The sequence below is a fragment of the Myotis daubentonii genome, chromosome 3 (assembly GCF_963259705.1).
Source record: "Myotis daubentonii chromosome 3, mMyoDau2.1, whole genome shotgun sequence".
NCBI classification, from domain to species: Eukaryota; Metazoa; Chordata; class Mammalia; order Chiroptera; family Vespertilionidae; genus Myotis; species Myotis daubentonii.
In genome coordinates this window covers 196212358-196237079 of record NC_081842.1, presented here as the reverse complement: position 1 = coordinate 196237079, position 24722 = coordinate 196212358, and the positions used below count along the sequence as shown (strand labels likewise).

Genomic DNA, 24722 nt, shown 5'->3' with positions numbered 1-24722 from the left:
TGCAGAATAGTTTGAAGACGAACCCTTGCTCCAAGTGACAAAATTGTATCTGAAATGATTTCAAAAGGCTACACTTGGGTTTTAAATAAAAAAGGTGGAGGGATAAAACAACAGTTGTATAAATGTAAGATGGAGGAGGAGGACATCTTGCAGCTGAAGAAAGGTTTATGAAAAAGGACTTCAGGGTTTAGTGACTCAGAGCTCACTCTGAGTCAACATGTAGTGTGGCTGCCAGAAAGAAAAATCTTAAACATACTAGTAGTGTCTAAATAGTTCTATATTAGGCCACATTTCGAGAATCACATTCAGTGTATCCCAATGAAAGAGAACAAACAGGAATTGATTGCATGGCGAAGAGGGTAATAATGTGAGATATGAAACCATGACATCTGAAGAATGTTGGAAAGTTGAGGATATTTGGATCATACCAGGCTCTTAATTGAGAGTTTAGGAACTAGGTCTTATTATATTTCTGCATTCTAACATAATAGGTAGTAAGTATTGATCATTACTATCAATAGATATTAAGTATTGGTCATGCCTTTCAAATAGATAGTATTGATTACTGGGTGGATTCTTTCATAATGCTGATGTAGGAACATGGCTACCTTACCTTAAGTGTGAGAATCTTTTTGTCCAAAATAGTTGTTTGAGGAGACATGTTTTTACCCTACGCACATTTCATTGCCATGAGCGGTCATATTATTCCATAGTTCTGTAGGGACTCCACTTTTTCATAATATTCTAAATGAAACACCATGGTCAGCTAGGAAGAGTAGGCATTGTTGAAGAAGCAAAACTTACTTTTAGGGAAATTATAGTTTGAACAGAAATTAAATAAATAAATACCAGGTACTTGTAACATGTAAGAGGTGCTAAATTGATTTCCAAGGTAGTATTTGTTTATCTCACTTCCCTTTATATTTTTAGAGCACCAACAATGAAGAAATGTTAGAAATAGGAAAAACTGTATGTATATGAAGTTTGAAGGTCTTCAAAATAGAATTGAGAGTTGTTTTGAATGAATTTTGGTAATTTGATCAGCTGGTTTTAGTTATGATCATCCTTACCTTATACGAATATACACTGAATGGCCAGATTATTATGACCACGTGACATTTGTAGGCAAATTAGCTATAATTTCACACGGAAGTTGCTACAGGGCCAGACCATTATAAATAGGGAAGCAGGTTGTTTACCACGACAATAGAAGATACTTTTTTCTGAAGATGTGGGTAAACAACGCGATTTAACAGCCTTTATATATACACACACACATACATACATAAACTGAGTGGCCAGATTATTATGGCCGCTCCCTCAGTACTTCGTTGGGCCACCTTTTGCCTTCAATACTGAGGCGATTCATCTTGGCATTGACTCCACGAGATGTTGAAAGGTGATGCGAGGAATCTGACACCATGCCTGATGAAGAGCACTGTCCAGTTCTGTGAGATTTGATGGTTGTGGAACCAGCTGCCTGATGGCTCTTTTAACTTCTTCCCACAAATGCTCAATTGGATTGAGATCTGGTGATTGTGGGGGCCGCCTAAGCAAGGTAAAGTCTCCCTCATGTTCTTGAAACCACTCCTGCACAATACGAGCACCGTGGCATGGCACATTGTCTTGTTGGAAGAAGCCATCTCCATTGGGATATGCCATCAACATGATAGGATGAACTTGATCAGCAATGATATTTAGGTATATTGTGCCATTCAGACGTTGTTCCACACAAATTAAGGGGCCCAAGCCATAACACTGCCCCCACCAGCATGAAGGGTTGTATTCATGCATGTGGGGAGCATGCTTTCATGCTGTTGCTGCCAAATTCTCACTCTGCCATCTGCATGATGCAACTGGAAATGTGATTCGTCGGACCACATGACTTTTTTCCAATGCTTGACTGTCCAATCGTTGTGTTCCTGTGCGAATTGGAGACGTTTTATCTTGATAACTGCAGACAGCAAAAGCATTCGAACAGGCCTTCGGCTTCCACATCCCATATGATGCAGTGTATGGCTAATTTGCCTACAAATGTCAGGTGGTCGTAATAATCTGGCCACTCAGTGTGTGTGTGTGTGTGTGTGTGTGTGTGTGTGTGTAATATATATATATATATATATATGTATATATATATATATATATATATATATATATATATATGTATGTATGGCACTTTAAAAGGCTGTTAAATCACGTTGTTTACCCATATCTTCAGAAAAGAATCACTTCTGTCGTGGTAAACAACCTGCTTCCCTATTTGTAATGGTCTGGCCTTCTAGCAACTTTAGCATGAAATTATAGCTAATTTGCCTACAAATGTCAGGTGGTCATAATAATCTGGCCACTCAGATTATTATGTATATTTGTTGAGAGAAGAAACTTCATGTCTTTTGGACACTTCCCTTTTCGTGTGACTTGCTCTTAATCTTCAGGTGACAGCTTAAATACCATCTCTTGACCATCCTATCTAAATAACTACCACGCTGCATATATATGCCAACATAGTATTTTCTTTGTCTTCTTCCTAGTACTTACCAGAATTTATAACTACAATATTGCTTGCTTGCTTATTAGTCTAAGTGCGCCTAGTTTATAAGCTCCATGTAGGCAAGGACCAAGTCTGCTTTAGCTTACCCACTGTCTAGATAGAGTCCTCTTGAATGAGTTAAGTATTTTATTGATTTATTTCCAACTGTTGTTTGTATCATCCAAAGTTATTCCACGTAATTCTCAAGGTATAGTGATGTTTTTACTGTTAGTTTCAATTCACATTAAAGAAGTTCCAGGAGTAGGAGTGGGGATGGTATCACAGTATTGCCAATCTTCAGTGTACTTGTCAATTCTAGTAAGTTTAATATATGTAGACGTATTAACTTTGGCTCTGTATTTAATTGACAACTTTTTCTCTGAATGAAATTAGCTTCTTAATTTTCCAATTTCTGATGGTTATAATGAGTATTTCCTTTTTCACAAACTGTTGCCTGTTCTTTTTCTTCTAAAGTCTGATATTGTCCACCTGTTGTGTAAATGATCTAAAAGGATTTTATTTCTGGCTCAAGCTAAAATTGAAGATTGGACAGAGATGTTGCTAGGCAAGACTATCCCTAAACTTGTAACAGAAGAAAGCCATTCAGCAAGAGTGAACCCAGAGAGAAAATCCCAAAATATGTTGAAGGCCAATTAGCAAAACAAAATGTATTTTCAATATTCAGTTTCTATAAATTGTTCATGTACATCTCCACTTCCTATCCCTGAGTAACTTATTCTTCTACCCTGGCTTTGTATAATGATACTGCTGCCAAAAATCAGTTCCAAATAGAAGTACCTTTGACCTTGGTAGAGCACACAACAGTTTGATCCTTTGGCAGGATCAGACTGTAGGTCTTTGGTGTCCTCATTACACAATCTCTTACTCATCACCCTTTGTCTCTGGCTTCCTGGCACTTTCTCGGACCTCTCTAAATTATGACTGTGGGATTATGGTTGTTTCCTATGAACTGGAGTTATAGTAGCTTCCTGGACTTTTGCCTTTCCAGAAGTTATTAAAATTATGAATGTAATAATTAGAAACAAATACCATCTTGCACTTTTCCTATCTCTTGCCCTTTTTCCAGATCCTAAACTTGGTAAGAGCAGAGAAAAGACTTAGATCTATGAATGACTTCTGCGTGCCAGACATTGCTCTACAGAGGTGGAATAATAGTGGTTGAGAACACTGGCTTAAAAAACAAAAACAAAAAACCAACACTGGCTTGAAGCCTGGTTGGCTGGGTTTAAATCTGTAAAATGGGACATAATAATGCCCTCTTTGTGCCCTGGATGGTGTGCTCAATGGTTAAAGTGACGGCCCATTAACCAGAGTTTTCTCAGGTTCAATTCCCTGTCAAGGGCGCCTGGTTTGCAGGAATGCAACTAGTCAATATGTCTCTCACATAGATGTTTTTCTCTCTGGCTCGCCCTCCCTCCTTCCTCTCCCTCCCTTCTCCTCTCTCTAAAAATCAATGGGCCCTAGATGGTTTGGCTTAGTGGATAGAGCATCAGCCTATGGACCGAAGAGTCCTGGGTTCGATTCCAGTGAAGGTACATGCCTGGGTTGTGGGCTTGATCCCCAGTGTGGGGTGGCAAAAGACAGCCTATCAATCACTTTCATAATTGATGTTTCTATCTCTCCCTTTCCCTTTCTCTCTGAAATCAATAAAAATATATAAATAAATAAAAATAAAATAAAAATCAATGGGAAAAATATCCTCTAGTGAGGATAAAAAAAATGCCCTCTTTTGAGGATAAAATAAGTTTGTTTAAAAAAATCACATTTTAAAACATTTGTTAACAATCCTATATAATAAAGAGCTAATATGCTAATTAGACTGAACAGCAGAACGACCCGTCCAGATGACCTTCAGGACAAAGCTGAACAAAGACAGGGCTGTGAGGGCCACTGTGGGCCTGTGCTTGCCTGAATTTCATGCATTGGGCCTCTAGTAGTTCATAAATAGCAGAAGTAAAACCAGTGAATTACTGAAGCAGTTAATTAGTAAAAGTTTATTGTGCACACACCAAAAACAGAGTTCATAAACTGGCAGAACTCAAACCAAAACATGGAAGGAGACTCAGGTCTATGTTGTTATGAAGCAGCTTACTATATAGTGAGAAAGCAGTGAATATGATTCACAGTGATTGATTATAATAATAGAATTTTCAGTGATTACTTCCTATTAACCTTGGGAAACAGTTCGTTTTTGTTTATGATTTCCAGAGGCATAAGCAAGAAATGCACATGTTAAGGTAAATGCACATGCAAAATAAGCTAAATTAAGCTTTATTTGTTTGACTGAACAGGTTTTGTTTGCTTAGGGAAATTTCAAAGCTGATTTCCCTTTTGTTTTTTATTTTAACACTGTTCTGGGCATGAAGTAAATAAAGTTGAGATTTCTGCTGGTGGAAAGCTCACCTTCTAGTTGGGTAAAGATAGAAAACAAAAAAGTAAGTAAGATAGTTTTCAAGTACTGAATTGAGTTTTCCGAAGGGAAAAAAAAACCAGGTACGGGATTAGATCCTAGAAAATGACTGGTGGCTACTTTTGATTGGGTGGCCAGGGCAAACCCCTGAGCAGATAGCTTTTGAGCTGAGATCTGAATAACAAAATCTGTGAGTAGGAGAGGGTGAAATATTTGTTGATGATTATTTTTCCCTTACAAGCTGGGAGCAGCATCACTTAAAAGAAGCCATTGCTAAGCAGTGAGATGGCGAGGTGTGATGAAAAAAGCCCTGGCGTTTTGGCTATTTACTGGCTTTGTAATCTTTGACAGATCCCTTATTCTTCCTGGTCTTTGGTAGACACATACTTTAGCACTGCAGTGTTTTGCTACTTGGAAGATGCCCTAAGTTCTAGCAGGATATAAAGAGAATAAGTGAGTTAGCTTGACAGTGCACCTTACTGACCAAACCCAGCAGTCAGGGCAACTTTGAGGTTCTCTATTCATTCCTGTAGAGGAGAAAGAAAAGGAAAGACATTTTGTTTTTTTATGGGAGAAAATGACCCTATAAGAAAGTTGATAATAACTAGCTAGAAGAAAGTAATGGATCTTCACTTTATAAATTACTTTAGTCCTATATTTATGGATTAATATCCTGTATTTTACAAGATGTACATATATGTTGTGGTATTAAAATATTTGAGAACACTCTTGCACTTTTAAAACCTTTTTCTTGAAAATAAATATTAGCCGAAACCGGTTTGGCTCAGTGGATAGAGCGTCAGCCTGCGGACTGAGAGGTCCTGGGTTCGATTCCGGTCAAGGGCATGTACCTGGGTTGCGGGCACATCCCCGGTGGGGGATGTGCAAGAGGCAGCTGATCGATGTTTCTCTCTCATCGATGTTTCTAACTCACTCTATCTCTCTCCCTTCCTCTCTGTGAAAAATCAATAAAATATATATTTAAAAAAAAAAAAGAAAAGAAATAAATATTAAGGCTATGCCTCATGACTTCAAGGTCTGGGAATTAGAGAAATGGTCAGATGTGTACCATTTCCCAGATAGACCATAACCAAGATATCATTGCGCATGGTTTATTCTGTTAGAACTGGGAAGCCTGTCTCAGGTCATTTCAGGTCAGCTAACTTAGTTGGCAAAGCTTGTTTGCTTATTGCGAAAAACTGTGCACTGAATATTGTTAGCTCTCCTCATTTTTGCCAGTATTTTATAGTGTTACCCAGTTTGTGTGATATGTCAGGTTTTCCATCTGCTGCTGTGGCTTGGGTCTGTTGGGATTGTACTGCTTAGAACTCAAATCCTTGATGACGGGAGAGAGAGAGGGAGTGAGTTAATCAGTTATTTCATCTGCATTAAAAAAATGTTTCTAAGAGAAGTTCAGGTTTGCAAAGGGACTCATTTATTTGAACCTGTTTTCTTACATTAGGTGTAATTGAAGAGTGACTGACCCTTTCTTCAGAGATGTCAAAAACAAACAAATCCAAGTCTGGATCTCGTTCTTCTCGCTCAAGATCTGCATCAAGATCTCGTTCTCGTTCATTTTCGAAGTCTCGATCCCGAAGTCGATCTGTCTCTCGTTCAAGGAAGCGAAGGCTGAGGTAAGTGAGTGTGATTGTCTGTTGAGATGATAGTTGCATTGGGCCAGATGGGTTTTTGAAGATCTTTTGTTAGATTCTTTCTGTGAAAGTCGGATGGTGGTGGTGGGGGAGCAGGGTTTGGCTTGAGGTGGAGGAACGTTGGGTTGTAAGATATTCCAGGTTTCTTTAAATGCTACAAATCTAAATCAGCTCTTCTTGCCATATTGTTTGCCTAATTCCTTTTTTTTGTATTTATTTGAGCTCCTTACTTTAAATCTCTACATCTGATGATTTTTCATTGAAGTGTTTTTGGAGTCTTGGACCAAAGTTTATTTTCATCAGGAAAGAAAAGATAGCTAAGAGGATTAATAGTATGATCAACATTGCAAGGAAAAGAAGCCTTAACTCACTAAATAAACCTTAAAAACTATATCAGGAGTTTGTATACACCGGATGTGCCAATTACAAGCTGCATCTATTTAGTAAACACATCTTAAAACTAATCTGAAAATCACTATGTAGACATCACCTGGTCTTCTTACCAAATGTGCAAGTAATTCTTTCAAATTTATTACCAATATTCTTTAATTCAGTCAGTTTTCACACCTTTGGGTGGTATTTCCCTATTTCAATTATGTCCTGGAATAGGATGCCAAACCTCCGGCATCTTTTTCTCTTAATGTGTTGTGAGTTGGGTTTTTCAGACTTTAAAACTGTTTTAGTTTTCTTTTGTGAATAGATAAGAACCTTTCAGTAGATACAAGTTTCTGTATGTGCATTAGGAAAATATTGATGTATTTAAACCAAAAGGGGAATCTTTGCACAATTTCACTTTTTGTCAGAATTGCATTAGGCAAGAAGGTAATTTCTCAATTTTGCCACTTGGAACCCTTGCTGTTTATTTCTGATAAGTCTTTATAATCCTTTTCTTTTTTTGATGGTTCCATAGTACTTCTATAAGAGTCTTAAACAAATGGTTGGTGGGATTCCCCCCCCCCCCCCCCGCAACAAGAACAAGTTAATTTCTTAAATGGAATCTGTGAGAAGCTACCTGAAAATTAATTTCAGACCAGAGGATGAACAAAAAGTAGGTGTGCATAAGTATTGATGACTACAATACAATATAGAACAGGAAGTTACAAATTTTTAGTCTTTCCTCCAAACAAATACTAGATATTTTTTCTTCTTTTTAAAGATAACATTACACCTTGAGGGTAAGCACTCTTAGCTTTCCTCCCTCTCATGTTTTTTGGGCATGCATTTCCCCCCCCAGTGGTCAGCAAACTCATCAGTCAACAGAGCCAACTATCAATAGTACTTCAAAATAGACTTGCCCAGGCCGAAAACGGACTTCTGCACATGGGCCACGAAGTTTCAGTTGCACTGTACGTGCGTACCCGCACGTGGTATTTATGGAAGAGCCACACACAAAGGACCAAAGAGCCACATGTGGCTCGCGAGCCACAGTTTGCCGACCACGGCCCTAGACTAAATAGAGCCTGTCTGTTGCCCAGTCGTGTCAGAGTCTATATAAATAAAATTCTATCCCGCCTTCTCAACTCCTCCAAAAAACAAGAGGGAAAACCCACTAAATAAATTTATATCTACTTTGGAAAGTTACCATCAAGGCCTTGGGGCTGAGCAAAGACTCTTAGTAACTCCTACCTAGCACCCAGAGTTTTTTATTTGGGCTGATTAAATCTATTTTAGCCTATTTGGTTCTGAAAGGTAACATTGTAGAACTTTATTTAGTAAGTAAAAACTAAGTAATTGGTTCAAAAATAAGAGGCTATACAACCAAAACTCAGGGACAAAATAGAACTGACACAAGTCAAATTGAAAAATGTTAACCACCTCTGAGGTATTTGTGATAAATAGAACTGGGAGGATCTGTCCGGACATATCTCTTCTGCTTATTCTACAAATCATTGGCATGGTCATCAACTTGGCAAATGAGGAAAAAATATCATAGGCAGGCAGTATGTGTTGGGGTAGTCTAGAGCCCCTTTATGTGCTATCTTATACCTAGAAAATTATTGTTTTGGAGGAATTTCTCCACTAGAAAACAAGCTTTTAGACCTGATACTAGTGTGACTTCTCTTTTTAGAAACAGATAAATTTGCCATGGATGTTCAGTTCTTATTTCTGGCTTATCTGTTTCATCATTTTTTTTTTCTTTTTGTTTTCCTTCTCCTACAAGGAAATTATACTATCCATCCAGAGAGTTTGAGAAACCATGCCTTTAAATTAACTTAATTGCTGAGTTTTATAGAATTGGAGAAAATTGATTGTTTCCTTGTATTTCACAGACTGTATCCTTTTAAGTGACTTTTTGTAAATAACTTCATTTGCAATCTGCAGAGACTCATGTTCCTGCATCTGTGCAGTGACTGCGGGTTTTGGATGCAGTATGCCACAGGGCCGTCACTAGTAATTGGTGACAGAAGCAACAGTAGCCTCTGAGGATGGCAACATGCAGTATGCCACAGGGCCGTCACTAGTAATTGGTGACAGAAGCAACAGTAGCCTCTGAGGATGGCAACATGAATTAAATCCTCTTTAGTTTGGTGGTACAGCACCTCCCTCAAGTGTAGTCACTTAATCTGGTCACATTCAGTTGCATAGCCTGCATCTGCCTCTTCCTTCTTTTTTTCTTATATTGTACTGTTTTCGAATGAAAAGTGTGGAAGGTAAGTTTGTTTGTTTTTAAATTGTACTTAAATAGCAACCATTAATGACTAGCATTATCATGCACCTTGCTAGTTGCTCTTGTTCTTGGGATAAAGAACCTGAATAAGTAGTAGAAAACTAAGCCCACTTTGTCTTTACATTAAATTAAATGTAAATTTCTTTTTTAAAATGTCATTTTGTTGTTAAAACCTGTCACATTTGCTAAATGGAGTTATTTATAAAATAATTGGTTTCCAGTCAGACCTGCTATGAGGCCTGCTGAGTAACAAGGGTTTTTATTCTATATGTAAAGAAAATATTTTTGGAAAGGGTTTTCTAGCAATTTTACATATTTCTAGCTAACTACTTATGAGTAGTGGTTAATGTTAATGATGTGTATTATAGTTGATAAGACAGGTGTTATCTAAGAACCCCAGTGGATTTTTACACCAGCAAATACAGTTTTTGGCTTTTTGATCAATTGATAAGCCTGGTATTCATGGACATAAAATTTTTACAAAGTTAGGTTACTGTTGAATACCCGTGATTCTGGAAATGTACCTTTGCCAAGTTAGAGTTCTATATTTTTAAACAATAAAGAACACAATTTAGGCTTTAGGTTGACTTGAAAGATGTGCATGGGAAGGAAGGGTTGTTTTATAGTTTCTCTGCTAATCTCCGGTGTACTTGTGTGTCTTACCGTCAGTAGTGCCCTCTTGTGGCACACAGTTAATCTCCTGTAGTTCACAGAAACTGATCTAGTGAGACCATTTCCAAGTCCCCAGTAAAAAATTCATACTTTTATGCCTTGCTGATATGATTTTAGTTAAAAATCTTTTAAGCTTTGAACAGATGAATTTTCTAAGTCCCTAGTTAAGTGGCTTAATTTAGATCTGTTACTCTGTTTTACAATTCCAGGTCTTAGTGGAACCTAAGAAATTAGCTCTGCACAGACAGAGGTGAATAGGATGGGGAGTAAAGTGTTATAACAGCATAGGGGCCAAAGAACCTGAACAGTTAACTATTTGGATACCGTAGTTTGTAGTTCTTCCTTGCTTCCAATGATCTAGGCCCGTGGTCGGCAAACTGCAGCTCGCGAGCCACATGCGGCTCTTTGGCCCCTTGATTGTGGCTCTTCCTAAGCTTTAGGAGTACCCTAATTAAGTTAATAACAATGTACCTACCTATATAGTTTAAGTTTAAAAAATTTGGCTCTCAAAAGAAATATCAATCGTTGTTCTGTTGATATTTGGCTCTGTTGACTAATGAGTTTGCCGCCACTGATCTAGGCTCTTGTAAAATCCCCTGTGCTGTAGAATCATAAGCAATTAGTACACTATATTAAAATGGCCTTTGTTTAGTTTACTGCATTAAGAACATTTTGCTATTCTTTCACTGCAGAAATATATCTCTACTTAAATGTGCTATACCTGGAGTGAGGGGCAGGGGTGGACTATAGGGGGTCAATGGAAGAAAAAAGGGGACGTATGTAATACTTTCAACAATAAAGATTTATAAAAAAATGTGCTATAATAAGTATTCTTGGCATCTTATTTGTTAAAATGATTCTTATTTGTATTTTTGTACTTAACATGATTCATAAGCAGTGGGATTAAATATTTAAGTGTGCTCCCTCTGAGCAGGAATTTCAAAATGTTACATTTTATTAACAGGTTTTTCAAGAATAAATATATTTGTGTCAAAATTCTAACATTTCTTCTCCCTTTATCCCCTTTTCAGTTCTAGGTCTCGTTCCAGATCATATTCTCCAGCTCATAACAGAGAGAGGAATCACCCAAGAGTATATCAGAATCGAGATTTCCGAGGTCACAACAGAGGCTATAGAAGGCCCTATTATTTCCGTGGGCGCAACAGAGGCTTTTATCCATGGGGCCAGTATAACCGAGGAGGCTATGGAAACTACCGCTCAAATTGGCAGAATTATCGGCAGGCATACAGTCCTCGACGGGGCCGGTCCCGGTCCCGGTCCCCAAAGAGAAGGTCTCCTTCACCAAGATCCAGGAGCCATTCTAGAAACTCCGATAAGTCTTCCTCTGACAGGTCAAGGCGCTCCTCATCCTCTCGTTCTTCCTCCAACCACAGCCGAGTTGAATCTTCCAAGCGCAAGTCTGCAAAGGAGAAAAAGTCCTCTTCCAAGGATAGCCGTCCATCTCAGTCTGCTGGGGATAACCAGGGAGAAGAGGCCAAGGAGCAGACATTCTCTGGAGGCACCTCTCAAGATACAAAAGCATCTGAGAGCTCGAAGCCATGGGCAGATGCCACCACATACAGTGCTGGTTCTGCATCACGGGCATCGGCAGTTTCCGAGCTGAGTCCCCGGGAGCGGAGCCCTGCTCTGAAAAGCCCGCTCCAGTCTGTGGTAGTGAGGCGGCGGTCTCCCCGTCCTAGCCCTGTGCCAAAGCCTAGCCCTCCACTTTCCAGCACATCCCAGATGGGCTCAAGTCTGCAGAGTGGTTCTGGGTACCAGGCTGGGTCACACCAAGGTCAGTTTGACCATGGCTCTGGGTCCTTGAGTCCATCCAAGAAGAGCCCTGTGGGTAAGAGTCCACCGGCCACTGGCTCCACATACGGCTCGTCTCAGAAGGAGGAGGCTGCTTCAGGAGGAGCAGCCTATACAAAGAGGCAAGTATCTTGCTTCCCTGGCCTGGTTGTGTTTTTATTTTACCAGCTGGCAGTTTGATTGTAATGTAATCTAAGAGCTGTGATTAATGGTAAAGAGATAATCCCCATTTCCTAAACTTTTCATTAGCAAAATTGAAAAGCATCACCTAAGGACATCTTAAGCTTAACTCTAGCTTTCCTACCTTCCTGAATTTGTATTGCAGCATAAAGTTTCTTTAAACTACTCTGAAATGATGTTTTCACATTTAAAAATTTGCCTTGGATTCTACCAATGTAAGCCAGAGAACAGTAGAGATTTGTGGGTCAGCTATCAAAAAAATATGATCTTTGCCAAAATGAATGGCCATTGGAGCTGTTAGACCCGCTAAGAACCACCATCTACTGTGATTGATCTACATCAGCCCATCATGGTGAAGAGCTGCACCCTCACACCCTCCAGTTGAGGAGACTGTGCAGAATGGGAAAGTCCAAGGCTTAGACCAGGAAGGCCTTGTTTTAAAAATCACAAGGTGGGTGTATTCCCAGTAGAAGCCAACTGGGCTGCATGTTAGGAGAGGATGGGACAATGCTTTCGTCTTTATACCTTGGGGGACATGGTGAGTTGGAACCTGAATCTTCGTGTGGTTGGATGGATTGGGACAGCAGAGACATAACAGGGATGTTGGCTTGGGACCAGGTTGTCAAGAGGGATTTACCAGGCACGGGGTATTTCCCTTTTTCTTTTATTATTCTTTGATATCCTGCTGTCCTTTAATTCTGTTTTACCATATTTCTCCATTAATGGTACAAATGAGATGTTAAGAATCTACTTTCCAGCCTTCAGTAAGTCTACTTTAAAATGTAAGTTTGGTTCCTTGCCAGAACTGTGAATGTCTTTAGAAGACTTGGGTATGAGCTCTGCTTTTCCATAATAAAGAGTAGGATGATTTTCCCCCTGCTCTCAATTAACACATGTTTTGTTTTTATTTGTGTTTGCAGTATATTTCATATTTAGATCTTCTAGGTGACTTGAAGCAAATTTGAAGTCTCTTTTGAGACTTGTATTTCCAAATGTGAGTTGTATAAAAGCAAAACAGTCCAAGGTTGAACATTCTATGTTAATTTTGCTGAAAGCAGATTATAAGTGACTGAATGAAGGTTGGATAAGACCTTAATTTTTTTTTTCCTAGAACACTTACAGGTAAGTAGGTTTTTGTTTTTTAGTATCCTAAAAATTACCTTTGTTATTTTCTTTTTGGTTGCTTTTGTAAGACACAACTCCATGGACCATGTATTTTTCCCTTAAATTACTAGAAAGTAGCCAAGGAGAAAGTCCTTTGGTAACACTGGAACCCACGAGACATGTTTATTCAGAGATTCAAAAACCCAAAACCAGTGGCGCTGTTTTAGATCAGGTTGCTTAAGAAGCCTCTTGTGTGTCTCCCTTTTGTTTCTATAACTAGGTATCTAGATGAGCAGAAGACAGAGAATGGAAAAGATAAGGAACAGAAACAATCAAATACTGATAAAGAGAAAATGAAAGAGAAAGGGAGCTTCTCCGACACAGGCTTGAGTGATTCAAAAATAAAATCTGATCTGTTTGCTCCCAAAACTGATTCTGAGAAGCCTTTTCGGGGTAGCCAGTCTCCTAAAAGATATAAGCTCCGAGATGACTTTGAGAAGAAGATGGCTGATTTCCACAAGGAGGACATGGATGATCAAGATAAGGACAAAGCCAAAGGAAGGAAGGAATCTGAGTTTGATGATGAACCCAAATTTATGTCGAAAGTCATAGCCGGTGCAAACAAAAACCAGGAGGATGAGAAGTCAGGCAAATGGGAGGTGTATGCACCTTCAGGGAAGGAAAAGCAAAGGAAAACAGAGGAGCTGGAGGAGGAGTCTTTCTCAGAGAGATCCAAAAAGGAGGATCGGGGAGGGCTCAAGAGAACCGAAAGTGGGCACAGAGGGTTTGTGCCTGAAAAGAATTTCCGAGTGACTGCTTACAAAGCAGTCCAGGAGAAAAGCTCATCACCTCCCCCAAGAAAGACCTCTGAGAGCCGGGAGAAGCTCGGAGCCAAAGGAGACTTTTCCACAGGGAAGTCTTCCTTCTCCATTACTCGAGAGGCCCAGGTCAATGTCCGGATGGACTCTTTTGATGAGGACCTTGCAAGGTGAGGTTTAGTCCTTGATCGGTGACCTAAATGGTGTCTCCTAACCGCTCTTCCTGAGGACATTCTGGAACCAGGACAGGCCCCTCTTACATTTTCCCGCTGTCCAAGCTTCAGAGCTGATACCCTCGGGTCCACACCTGTCAGTGGGGAGTGTGTGTCACTGAGCTATTATGTGTTGAAGTCAGGGTGGTGAAGGGTGTTTCTTCAGTGACTTTTTTTTTTTTTTTTTTGGTGTTGGGTCCCCTCTGCTGTTTTCTGGCCCTCTATCCAGCCCCCAGCCCCTCCTCACCTTCCCAGCCTTCATCCTGTTTTTTTGTTTGTTTGCTTTCCCCGTGAATTTGCTTAAGGTGCCTTTGGCCTGTAGAACCATCCAGGATCCAGTTCTCCATTTTCAGTAGGCTCCTAGAGTCTTAACTATTACAGGCCTTCACCAAGAAATAATATGGCAGTTTTTAGAGTTGGGGCTGTGGGTAAGAGGAGAACTTCAGGAAAGAGTGGTGATGGCAAGGCTAGTTTTGTTGTTTACTTTTATTAGTATTTGTTTTATGTTGAATTTACTCCCAGGCCATAAGTTTTGTTTCTTTCTTCTGGAATATCTTTTTCTTCTGTGCAACCCTCCTCTTCTGGTTTAGAAACAATCTGCATGTTTTCTCTCAATGAGGCAAGAAGAGCTCATGTATGGGCTAATATGCCCATGAGCTCTGTATGTTCCACAACACATCTTGGGAGCTTTGTTCACCTGGGTGTGCTCAATGACCAGAGAACCTACATCTAAAGCCTTAAGTTCAGCATTAGAGGCTTTCTGCGTTTTTAAGCATGCGCAGCAAAAATTCAGCACTCTTTTTGGGTCACCGACCATGTATCCAGCCCCACTGTTTCACCTGGGCACACCTACCAATTCCACGTTGCAACGACGGAATGACACACATTGCTTCTGGAAAGTGACGTCCTTCAGATACTTGGTGGTTTTTTTGGACATGAATACCCTTGATGGCCTGGGCAGTTTCACTAGTGTTCTTAAAGTGAACATGAAGATTTGAACCTCTTGATTTGCATGATTTTGTGGGGGGTTTCTGGGCCAAGTGAATAGCAAACTATTTTCAGAAGTCACCTCTGGCTGCATTCTGGAGGAGAAAGAAGCTAGGCTTTTTTAAAAAAAATACATTTGTTTTGTGCTTTTAAAAAAAATATATTTTTATTGATTTCAGAGAAGAAGGGAGAGGGAGAGAGAGATAGAAACATCCATGATGAGAGAGAATCATGGATTGACTGCCCTCCTGCAAGTCCCCCACTGAGGATTGAACCCACAACCCAGGCATGTGCCCTTGACCGGAATCGAACCTGGGACCTTTCAGTTCGCAGGCTGATGCTCTGTCCACTGAACCAAACCGACTAGGGCAAGGCCAGGCTATTTTTTACTTGGGATAAAAACTCTGCAGCCTGTTGGAAGTCAGCGGGAGCCATATTCCACTCCTGCTTCATTGTGTCGATTCACTGAATGGCTCTGGCTGGCCAAGCTAGTTGATCTTTTAAATACATTCTCATTTGTTGTGTTTGGTAAAGCCAGCAGTGACCCCAAAAACAGAATCACTGAGGTTTAACATTCATCCTAATTTGTTTCTATTAAAGATTGCCAGTGAAAAAAGGGAAGCAATAGATTTTGGATACCTTTTTCCATAGTTGTGCATTGAGATTACTTTGAAATTTGGTAGGGAATTTTAAAAAGGAACTAAAATTAAAGCTCTTTGAACAAATGCATTGCATTTTTAGGGTTTAAATGTTCTGACTTTCTGTATATCTTGTTATACTGAGCCCCTTGTGGTTTTTTTCCTCCAGACCCAGTGGATTACTGGCTCAGGAACGCAAGCTTTGTCGGGATCTAGTTCATAGCAACAAAAAGGAACAAGAATTCCGTTCCATTTTCCAGCACATACAGTCAGCTCAGTCTCAGCGGAGCCCCTCGGAACTGTTTGCCCAGCACATTGTGACCATTGTTCACCATGTTAAAGGTAAGTCCCAACCCCAGTCAGCTCAGGATCCCTTGCCACAGCTTAGCGTCCTCTAATATGGTGGTTCTCAACCTGTGGGCCGCGACCCCTTTGGGGGTCAAACAACCCTTTTACAGGGGTTGCCTAAATACATCCTGCATATCAGATATTTACATTACGATTTATAATAGCAAAATTACAGTTATGAAGTAGCAACGAAAATAATTTTATGGTTGGGGGTCACCACAACATGAGGAACTGTATTAAAGGGTCGCAGCATTAGGAAGGTTGAGAACCACTGCTCTATTACAAGCAGAAGGATGAGCAGATGAATAAAGGAGCCTTATGAGGCCCTTCATCTTATTGAAAGGGCCTTTGAAGCGAGGGACTGACTGGAAGGAAATCGATTTCAGTGAGGAGTTTCCATTTTTTAATTACAGAGCTGAACATTCTAAATTGTTAGTAGTGGTCTGTGATCATGAGAATAGGTAAAATCTTCCACATGAAGGCTTAAAATGCTTGAAAAGGGAAGTATGAAAAGTGGCTTTACCTGCAACTCTGTCTTTTCTTGTCCAGTTAATGGAAGCCTCTTGTTGACCTTATGCTGTGAATTTCTTCTCCACCATAAGGGCAAATGGAAGTGGATGGGTTGGGGAATGGCAGAGAGGTGATGTAGAAGCTGGGTTGGTCCAGTTACAGGTCTCCTCTGAAATTTAAACTTAAGCAGGAGTTGGTGGTGTGATTCAAATGACAGTAAGCTCCAGGTTTCTGTCTTTGTATCCATGTCCTAAGATAAGGGAGCTACAGTGGTATTCTAGTGCCCAACATTGGATTGTGCAAACCAACCTTTTTTCCTTTCTCTTCGGTATGTTTGTTATATAGATTTGAGTATTTTAGTCACATCTCTGTGGCTGCAGGTTCATACAAAAGAGTTGAATATTATGTCTGCCTTTGATGGCATAATGTGTTTTTCTTTGAATCCCCACAGAACATCACTTCGGGTCCTCAGGAATGACATTGCATGAACGCTTTACTAAATACCTAAAGAGAGGAACTGAGCAAGAGGCAGCTAAGAACAAGAAAAGCCCAGAGATACACAGGTGAGGACCTCAACCTTACATTGGAGGTGGTCATAGAAGACTGACCCTCAGATATTAAACTATCCTTGCCTAGCAGTAGAATTTAAAGTAACATCCTGCAGATTCTAGGAGAGGAGTGGGTGTTTATAGTTGTGAATGGAAAGGAGTAGTCAACTCTTGAGTGTGTTGTATAGTAGGTAGGACCACGTTTGTATAGTCGTCTTGGATTTAGGGTCATGCTCTCGTTTCTCCTCTAGACCTATCTCATTGGCGAATAATGGGCCATTACATTCTAATTTCCAAGGTGAAACTTGTTAGTAGGACATATAGATAGTCCTTAAAAAAACAACAACAAAAAAACAATTTCTTATTGATTGATTGGTTTTAGAGAGGAAAGGAAGTGAGTAGGGAGAAACATTGATTTGTTTTTTCACTTATTTATGCATTCAGTTGGTTGCTTCTTGTATATGCCCTGACCGGGGATCAAACTCACAACCTTGGCTTATCAGGACGATGCTCTAACTAATTGAGCTTCCGGGCCAGGGCTCTATAGATAATTTTGATACGAACTTGAAATCATAAGCTTGTCTGTGAGTCTGCCTTCCTGGATGTAGCATTACTGTTTGAGTTTGAGAAGTTTTAGATTTTGTGTGCTTTGTGCATACCTATGGGAGAGGGTAAGAATGCAAAGAATATAAGTAATATGTATGTAAGTTATGAAACATAATAAAAAGGAATGCCGATGATTCCATTATCAACTTATAAAATATTACCTATATTATAGTCACACTGGATATTTAAAATTTTTGTGTTTTAAATTTTAGGAGGATAGACATTTCCCCCAGTACATTCAGGAAACATGGATTGGCTCATGATGAAATGAAAAGTCCCCGGGAACCTGGCTACAAGGTGAACTGTTGCTTTGATCAGTAATTCCGACAAAATGAGTGCGTTGGGCATGAACTTGACAGAAATGTGTTTGTTTAAATTACTCTCTACTTAAGTTTGTGTTTTTCTTTTAAGGATGGGCATAATTCTAAAAATGAACTACAAAGGGTTAATTTTTATTAAATGTATCAACAACCTTTGTGAAGTGGTTAGAATATGGTAAATGACCCCAAAGTCTATTGAGGTGAGCTTGAGAAAAAAAAAGGAGTTTTGGAACAAGTGCCCATGATGAGAGAAGAAACTTTTTGTGATATTTTTCTGCTTGTAAGTATTATCAAATCAACTATATACATGCACTATTTCCAACCATGATTTAAAAAAGACATGCATGTCAGAGGAGAGTGAAATATTCATATCTTAACTTAGTAGACTGTTTTAAACAGCTAGTCCAGTTTTTCCTAACATTGTACCATATCTGTCATCTGTTGGTTACTGTTACTTTGAAGCTAAACATTACTTTGATAGCCCAGCTACATTTGCAATGATGTGCACGTAAAAACTCTGTTATTAAGAGGTTAAAGCTTATATGCACTCTTTTAATATGAAATACTAGATTTGAGGCTTTAAAAAATCTTAGTATTTATTGACCTTCATTCACATATACAGTTGAAATTTAAAAATCAGAGATGGTTCTTCCAATGCTGCTGAGACCTTTCTAAAAATTTTAATTAATCTTCAAGTTATCTAAACAAATTTGTCTTGTTGGTTGAATGTGATGAGAGGCACTCTTGCACAATCTCTGTTCTCTCCCATCCCCTTTTCTTTTTCTCGAAGTGTCCACCAGATTGACACTAATATGTGAAAAGCAAGGTTTTGAAACCCAGAAGACATCTCATCTGTGCCTCACAAAGCCAGCTCATTAGAGATGTTGTGTGCACCGCCTGAGGGAGCAGCGCCTGCTTTTGTCTTGCTTTTCTTTAGTCTTTGGAGGGTGCAGAGACACCCCTCTCCCAAAAAAACACACCCAAAACAGTGGAGATACAATAAACTTAATACCTACCACTCCTATTAAAATTAAACTTTTATTTCAACAAAAAGCTTAGTGTAAGTGAAATGTTTCTAATACAGAGTGAACTGCTCAGTTCTTGCTCTTTTAGGGAGGTGTTAGTCCCATGAGACAAGTCCTAGTGTGTAATGTCCTTGAAATCACCTTGCATCTCTGCTCTCACTAAGTTTCCCGAGAACTGTGGGACCCTTGCAGTGCTGGTCATATTGCCCCTGCCCTGATGGTTACACTTCTAGAAGAAGATTTTTTCTTCTTCCTTTTTTTTAAAAAATAACCTTTGACCTCGTTTTGCCACTTTATGAAATTATGGTACTCCCTGCATTATTGATACTTCTTCTCTAGAGAAATTCTCAGTATAACCAACCATTTAGGAAGGCTGTTTAAGGCTCCCACTGTCTGTCTTCGGACTCAGTACTCAGACATGATTCCAAGTCTAGGATAAGCTTGGGGTGGCTGCTACATTGTAGGTAGGAAAAGGGTAACACATGCATTTCTACTCTTGTTGGTGAGTAAGCAGGAGCCAGCCTTAGCCAACCACTTTCTAGCTCTGATTTGGCTGCCTTGATTATAGACTAGCCAGTTCATTATAGGGCTGCGGAGGAAACGAAGATCAATATAGAATATTTTTAGAAGGCTACCATTATTACATTAGAGAACTGGTTTGGGATCTGAGGGAGGGATCCTCATGAAGTGACTTCTTGAGACATCTGCATCCTTCCCAAGCTTGGGTGAGGTGCCTCACACTCCCAGTTCTCCCTCTGCACCACTCCATTGGAGTAGTGACCACAGTTTATGGGGTGGTTGAGTTGGCAGCCCTGAACCCCAAAAACCTTCATTTTGATTTTCTTTTGGCAGGCTGAGGGAAAATACAAAGATGATCCTGTTGATCTCCGCCTTGATATTGAACGTCGTAAAAAACATAAGGAGAGAGATCTTAAACGAGGTAAATCAAGAGAATCGGTGGATTCCCGAGACTCAAGCCACTCGAGGGAAAGATCAGCTGAGAAAACAGAGAAAACCCATAAAGGATCAAAGAAGCAGAAGTACGTGAGCCCGTCACCTCATTCAGATTCCTGATGGAGTCTCTTCTGCCCCCTTTAGGCTCTTCCCCAAACCTATCGACGTGGGCATGAACCTTCTCTAAAGAAGGCCTGCCCTGGGAGATGGCCAGCTCATTGGGCTGTGGGAGTGTGGGAAATCATTTGGGATTCAAATCTTCGTGGGGAGGTTATGTTTTAGAAATGGCTCAAAGTCATTATCGGGTAACACTGTGTGGAACTAGATAGGACAAGATTGTTGCTCTTAATGCTTTTAAAACTAAGTTAGCAAACACTTCTAAGAGAGGTTATTTGTTTTTCTTTTTTGAAAATGACAAGCTTTTATTTTATTTTTTATTATTATTTTAAATATATTTTTCTTGATTTCAGAAGGGAAGGGAGAGGGAGCGAGAGATAGAAACATCAATGATGAGAGAGAATCACTGATCAGCTGCCTCCTGCATGCCCTTACTGGGGATCAAACCTGGGACCCTTCAGTCCTTAGGCCAACACTCCATCCACTGAGCCAAACTGGCTAGGGCCAAGAGAGGTTATTCTTTAAACAAAGGTAGCATTGTTGAACTTCATAGGGCAGCATTTATGCTAAGGTCCTGTTTCTGTGTGCATTTTGACGTTCCATGACTTTCTTTTTTTAAAAGTACATTTTTATTGATTTCAGAGAGGAAGGGAGAGGGAGGGAGGGAGAGAGAGGAACATCGGTGATGAGAGAGAATCATCGATTGGTTGCCTCCTGCATGCCCTCCACTGAGGATCCAGCCCGCACCCTGCTGCAGCCTGGGCATGTGTCCTGACCAGCAATCGAACTGTGACCTCCTGGTTTATAGGTCAATGCTCGACCACTGAGCCATACCAGCCTGGCCGTTCCATGGCTAATCAATCATGTCTCATTAAATGTAGGCAAGTTGAAGCCCCACACCTTCCCATAAGAAACAATGCCGCCCTAGCCGCTTGGCTCAGTGGATAGAGCGTCGGCCTGCGGACTGAAGGGTCACAGGTTCGATTCCGGCCAAGGGCACATGCCTGGGTTGCGGGCTCAATCCCTGGTGGGGGTGTGCAGGAGGCAGCCGATCAATGATCCTCTCTCATCATTGATGTTTCTATCTCTCTCTCCTTCTCCCTTCCTCTCTCAAACCAATAAAGAAATATTTAATAATAATAATAAAAAAAAGAATGCCACCTTTGCTGTTTCTGAACTTCAGCTGGCAAGCATTTTTGCATCCATTTGATTATCAAATCCTTTGAGAACAGTTGGATAGTTGGTGTGAAGGTAAAGAAGCTACGCTCGGGACAATTTGTCCAAGATCGTAGAAGTACCAGCTGACATCAAAACTCAAGATCTTTTGTTGTACTTTGTCTCTTTCCAGTGTGTTACTTGTGTATTAGGAGCCCCAGCAGTTTCAGGGCTGCCATAGATAAAGGACCTGCTACGCCTCAATAGGAAATGGAAGTGGTAACAGTAGTTCTCAGGGCTGCCCTGGTGGAAAGGGAGCAGAACCTCTCAAGTGTTTTGGGTTGGTTGGGATTCTGGATTGATTCCTTCCCTTGGAACACGTGGAGAGGCAGTGCTAGGATGCAAATCTGGAGCCTTTTGGAAACCTTGATTTCTAGAAGTCAGAGTTCTACCTCTGAGTTATATGAATCCTATGACAATAACTTAGATTTCCCTTGTTATGAGTAAATGCTAGTAGGATTCAAATAGTTAAGTTCTTGAGTTTGTCACATGTGGAAAGTGGGGGAGGGGCAAGGTGCTTTTCCTAATGGAGGAGGATGAGGGAAGGGAGGACAATGATAGGCCACTGCCACTTGGCTGGCTTCTTCCTGTAAGTCCTTTTCCACCCCTGGGAGCCTGGCCTTTTGCCACCTTAGAGGCAACCTCCCCTAGACGCAGGGCTGGCCCTGACCTTTAGTACACAGACAGTGACTCATGGCAGTAGTCTGATTTGCTATAGTCTGTAATTTCCACCAGATGAAGGGAAGGTAGGGAAATAACTGGGAAGAGTTCTGCCAGATTTTGTGCTTAATAACACAACCTGTTTGAGCTCAGTGTGAGGCGGTATGTGGAGCAGTAGTATAATTAGAAGTAGGTTTGAATCCAGGTTCTGCTCAGCTCTGTCACCTGAAAAATGAGGGAATACTACTGAATACTCCGAGTTGCCATTTACTCTGTGCCTGCTATGTCAGTGTGAAGTGTTCGATCTTTAGAGCAACCCCAAGAGATAGGTAGTGTTTGTCCTAAGAGAATAAAGTCCTAGAAAGCACAGACAGATGCTAATATATGAAGCTTCTGTCCCAGTACCATACACATGGGACTCTCAGCACAGTGTTAGTGTTCTGCCTTTCTATTTCATGCATATGCATTAACTGAGCTGCCAGAGGCCATGGACTGTTTTGTTCCTTACGTGTATGTCCTATGTTCATCACAGGCTCAAGTGTAGATGTGTCAGTGAACATGACTGACAGAATTGGGACCTCCCCAGGTACCCTGGGTGGGTAAGGTGGGATGAATTGGGGTTTTTTTTAGGTTACTCATATCAGTGCCTTCATCACAAACACATTCCTGATGGTCCCGTGCTGCTTATTCAGGAGGCCCAGCCAAGGGGTTTATTGCTTTTTCCTGGCTCTTCTGTTTTCATAGGAAGCACCGGAGAACACGAGACCGGTCCAGGTCATCATCCTCTTCCTCCCAGTCATCCCACTCCTACAAAGCGGAGGAGTACACTGAAGAAACGGAGGAGAGAGAGGAGAGCACCACCGGCTTTGACAAATCAAGACTGGGGACCAAAGACTTTGTGGGTCCAAATGAAAGAGGAGGCAGAGCTCGAGGGACCTTTGTAAGACCCTGCCGTCACCCCTTCTCTCTAACCTGCTCCCACCAATTCTAATTATGTGATTATCAGAATGCCAGTTCGGTTGCCCTTAATATAAGTAATCCAGTCTACAGACCTCAGAATCTGTGGTTCCCCATTACCTAGGCTTTCCACTTGTAGTTATTTTACTAATCATAATCGCTGAGCTAGACACCAGAAAGCCTCTTAGGACTTCTAGTCTCAGAACTTTCCAACTTACCTTGACTCCTGCTGTGCCTGGAGGCCCTGGTGCCATGTTGTCCTCTGTCTAGGCTATAGTCCTTAGGTAAACAGAAAAGGATTGACTAGAAACCAGTAGACCTGCATATTGACTGCAGGACAACTATTCTGTGCCAGAAATGTGCTTGAACAGAATGCAGGGCATTGTTTTTCTCCATCCCTGACATGGTCCTATGTTCCTTTTCCCCTCTTTATGCCACAGCAATTTCGAGCCAGAGGTAGAGGCTGGGGCAGAGGCAACTACTCTGGCAACAACAACAATAGCAGCAACAATGATTTTCAAAAGAGAAGCCGAGAAGAGGAGTGGGACCCCGAGTACACGCCCAAGAGCAAGAAGTATTACCTGGTATGTGTCGGGATAACCAGGAAGGGCCGGGGCCTTTGGCACACATAGTAGCTGATACCAAGGCTTTGGTTGGTATGTTCGGTCTGTTCAGAACTGTTTGAAAAGTGAGGAGGCATCTTGCACTGGGGGGATGTGTCGAGGGGCAGTAGAGTGCTGGCACGATGAGTATTCTCTAAGAGGCAGCCCTGGCCTCTCAAGGGTTTATCACCTGCGCTATATATGGATTCTAGGATAAACAAGAAGGGTTGCTCTTCCTTTTTTATTTTTTATTTTTAATTTTTTTAAAAATAGATTTTATTGATTTTTTACAGAGAGGAAGGGAAAGGGATAGAGAGTCAGAAACATCGATGAGAGAGAAACATCGATCAGCTGCCTCCTGCACATCTCCCACTGGGGATGTGCCCGCAACCAAGGTACATGCCCTTGACCGGAATCGAACCCGGGACCCTTCAGTCCGCAGGCCGGCGCTCTATCCACTGAGCCAAACCGGTCAGGGCATGCTTTTCCTTTTTTAGTTTATGACTTGTTTTATTGCTCACCCACCCCCGTCTCGGCCTCCTTTCAGTCTCTACTCAGGGATAGAGCTGTAACCCTTCCTTTAAGCCACAGTTCCACTCTTCCACTTGCTGGTGCAAGATGGACAGGAAGACACTTGCTCAGGATCTCTGTCTCCAAAATGAAATGCCACTGGGGCTTCTCTCATCTAGGCTGTTGGTCAGTGTCAGGTACCAGGCACCTTCTGCACCTCGCTCCCCTCCCTCAGGTTAGGGCTCTTCTAGGCTGAATTACCTGGCTAGTGAGTGAACTCTCTTGGCCTTGCTATGTCAATAGCAGGCTTAGATCCAAACAGAGAGATGTGCCTCTGAGTGTTGTGATCAAGGTAAACCTGGAGCTGAGTCTCCATCGTCTAGGAGAAAGGCTGGCATGGGTCTGAGTTGTCATTTGCACAACTAGGAAACAGGCTGTTGTGTAGATGGCTCTGCACAGCCACCTTGCCTTTTCTGGGGCTGCTGGGAGCTGCTTTGAGACTCCTCGAGGACCCTTGAGTCTGTATTTAGGGAAATGTTGACTGGGCCCAGGATAGGTCCTGGAGTGGGATTGCTATAGTGGGAGCCCTTTTTCCTGCCCCTACATGCCACCTAAGGGAGCATCACCCACCTGATGCATTTAACCT

General features: G+C 41.1%; 1 protein-coding gene across 3 annotated transcripts in view; it reads left to right on the top strand.

Annotated features, from left to right (window-relative positions):
- Window positions 1-24722, top strand: part of THRAP3 (thyroid hormone receptor associated protein 3) — a 55674-nt gene that overhangs the window by 28533 nt on the left and 2419 nt on the right. For all 3 annotated transcript variants that reach the window (XM_059690172.1, XM_059690171.1, XM_059690173.1), the window contains 9 exons: window positions 6424-6595; window positions 10985-11887; window positions 13330-14037; window positions 15874-16046; window positions 17014-17125; window positions 17929-18013; window positions 19914-20101; window positions 22752-22947; window positions 23405-23548. In XM_059690172.1, coding sequence (XP_059546155.1) covers window positions 6459-6595; window positions 10985-11887; window positions 13330-14037; window positions 15874-16046; window positions 17014-17125; window positions 17929-18013; window positions 19914-20101; window positions 22752-22947; window positions 23405-23548 — 2646 coding nt within the window. In that variant the 5' untranslated portion in view covers window positions 6424-6458. The remainder of the gene's footprint in view (window positions 1-6423; window positions 6596-10984; window positions 11888-13329; window positions 14038-15873; window positions 16047-17013; window positions 17126-17928; window positions 18014-19913; window positions 20102-22751; window positions 22948-23404; window positions 23549-24722) is intronic.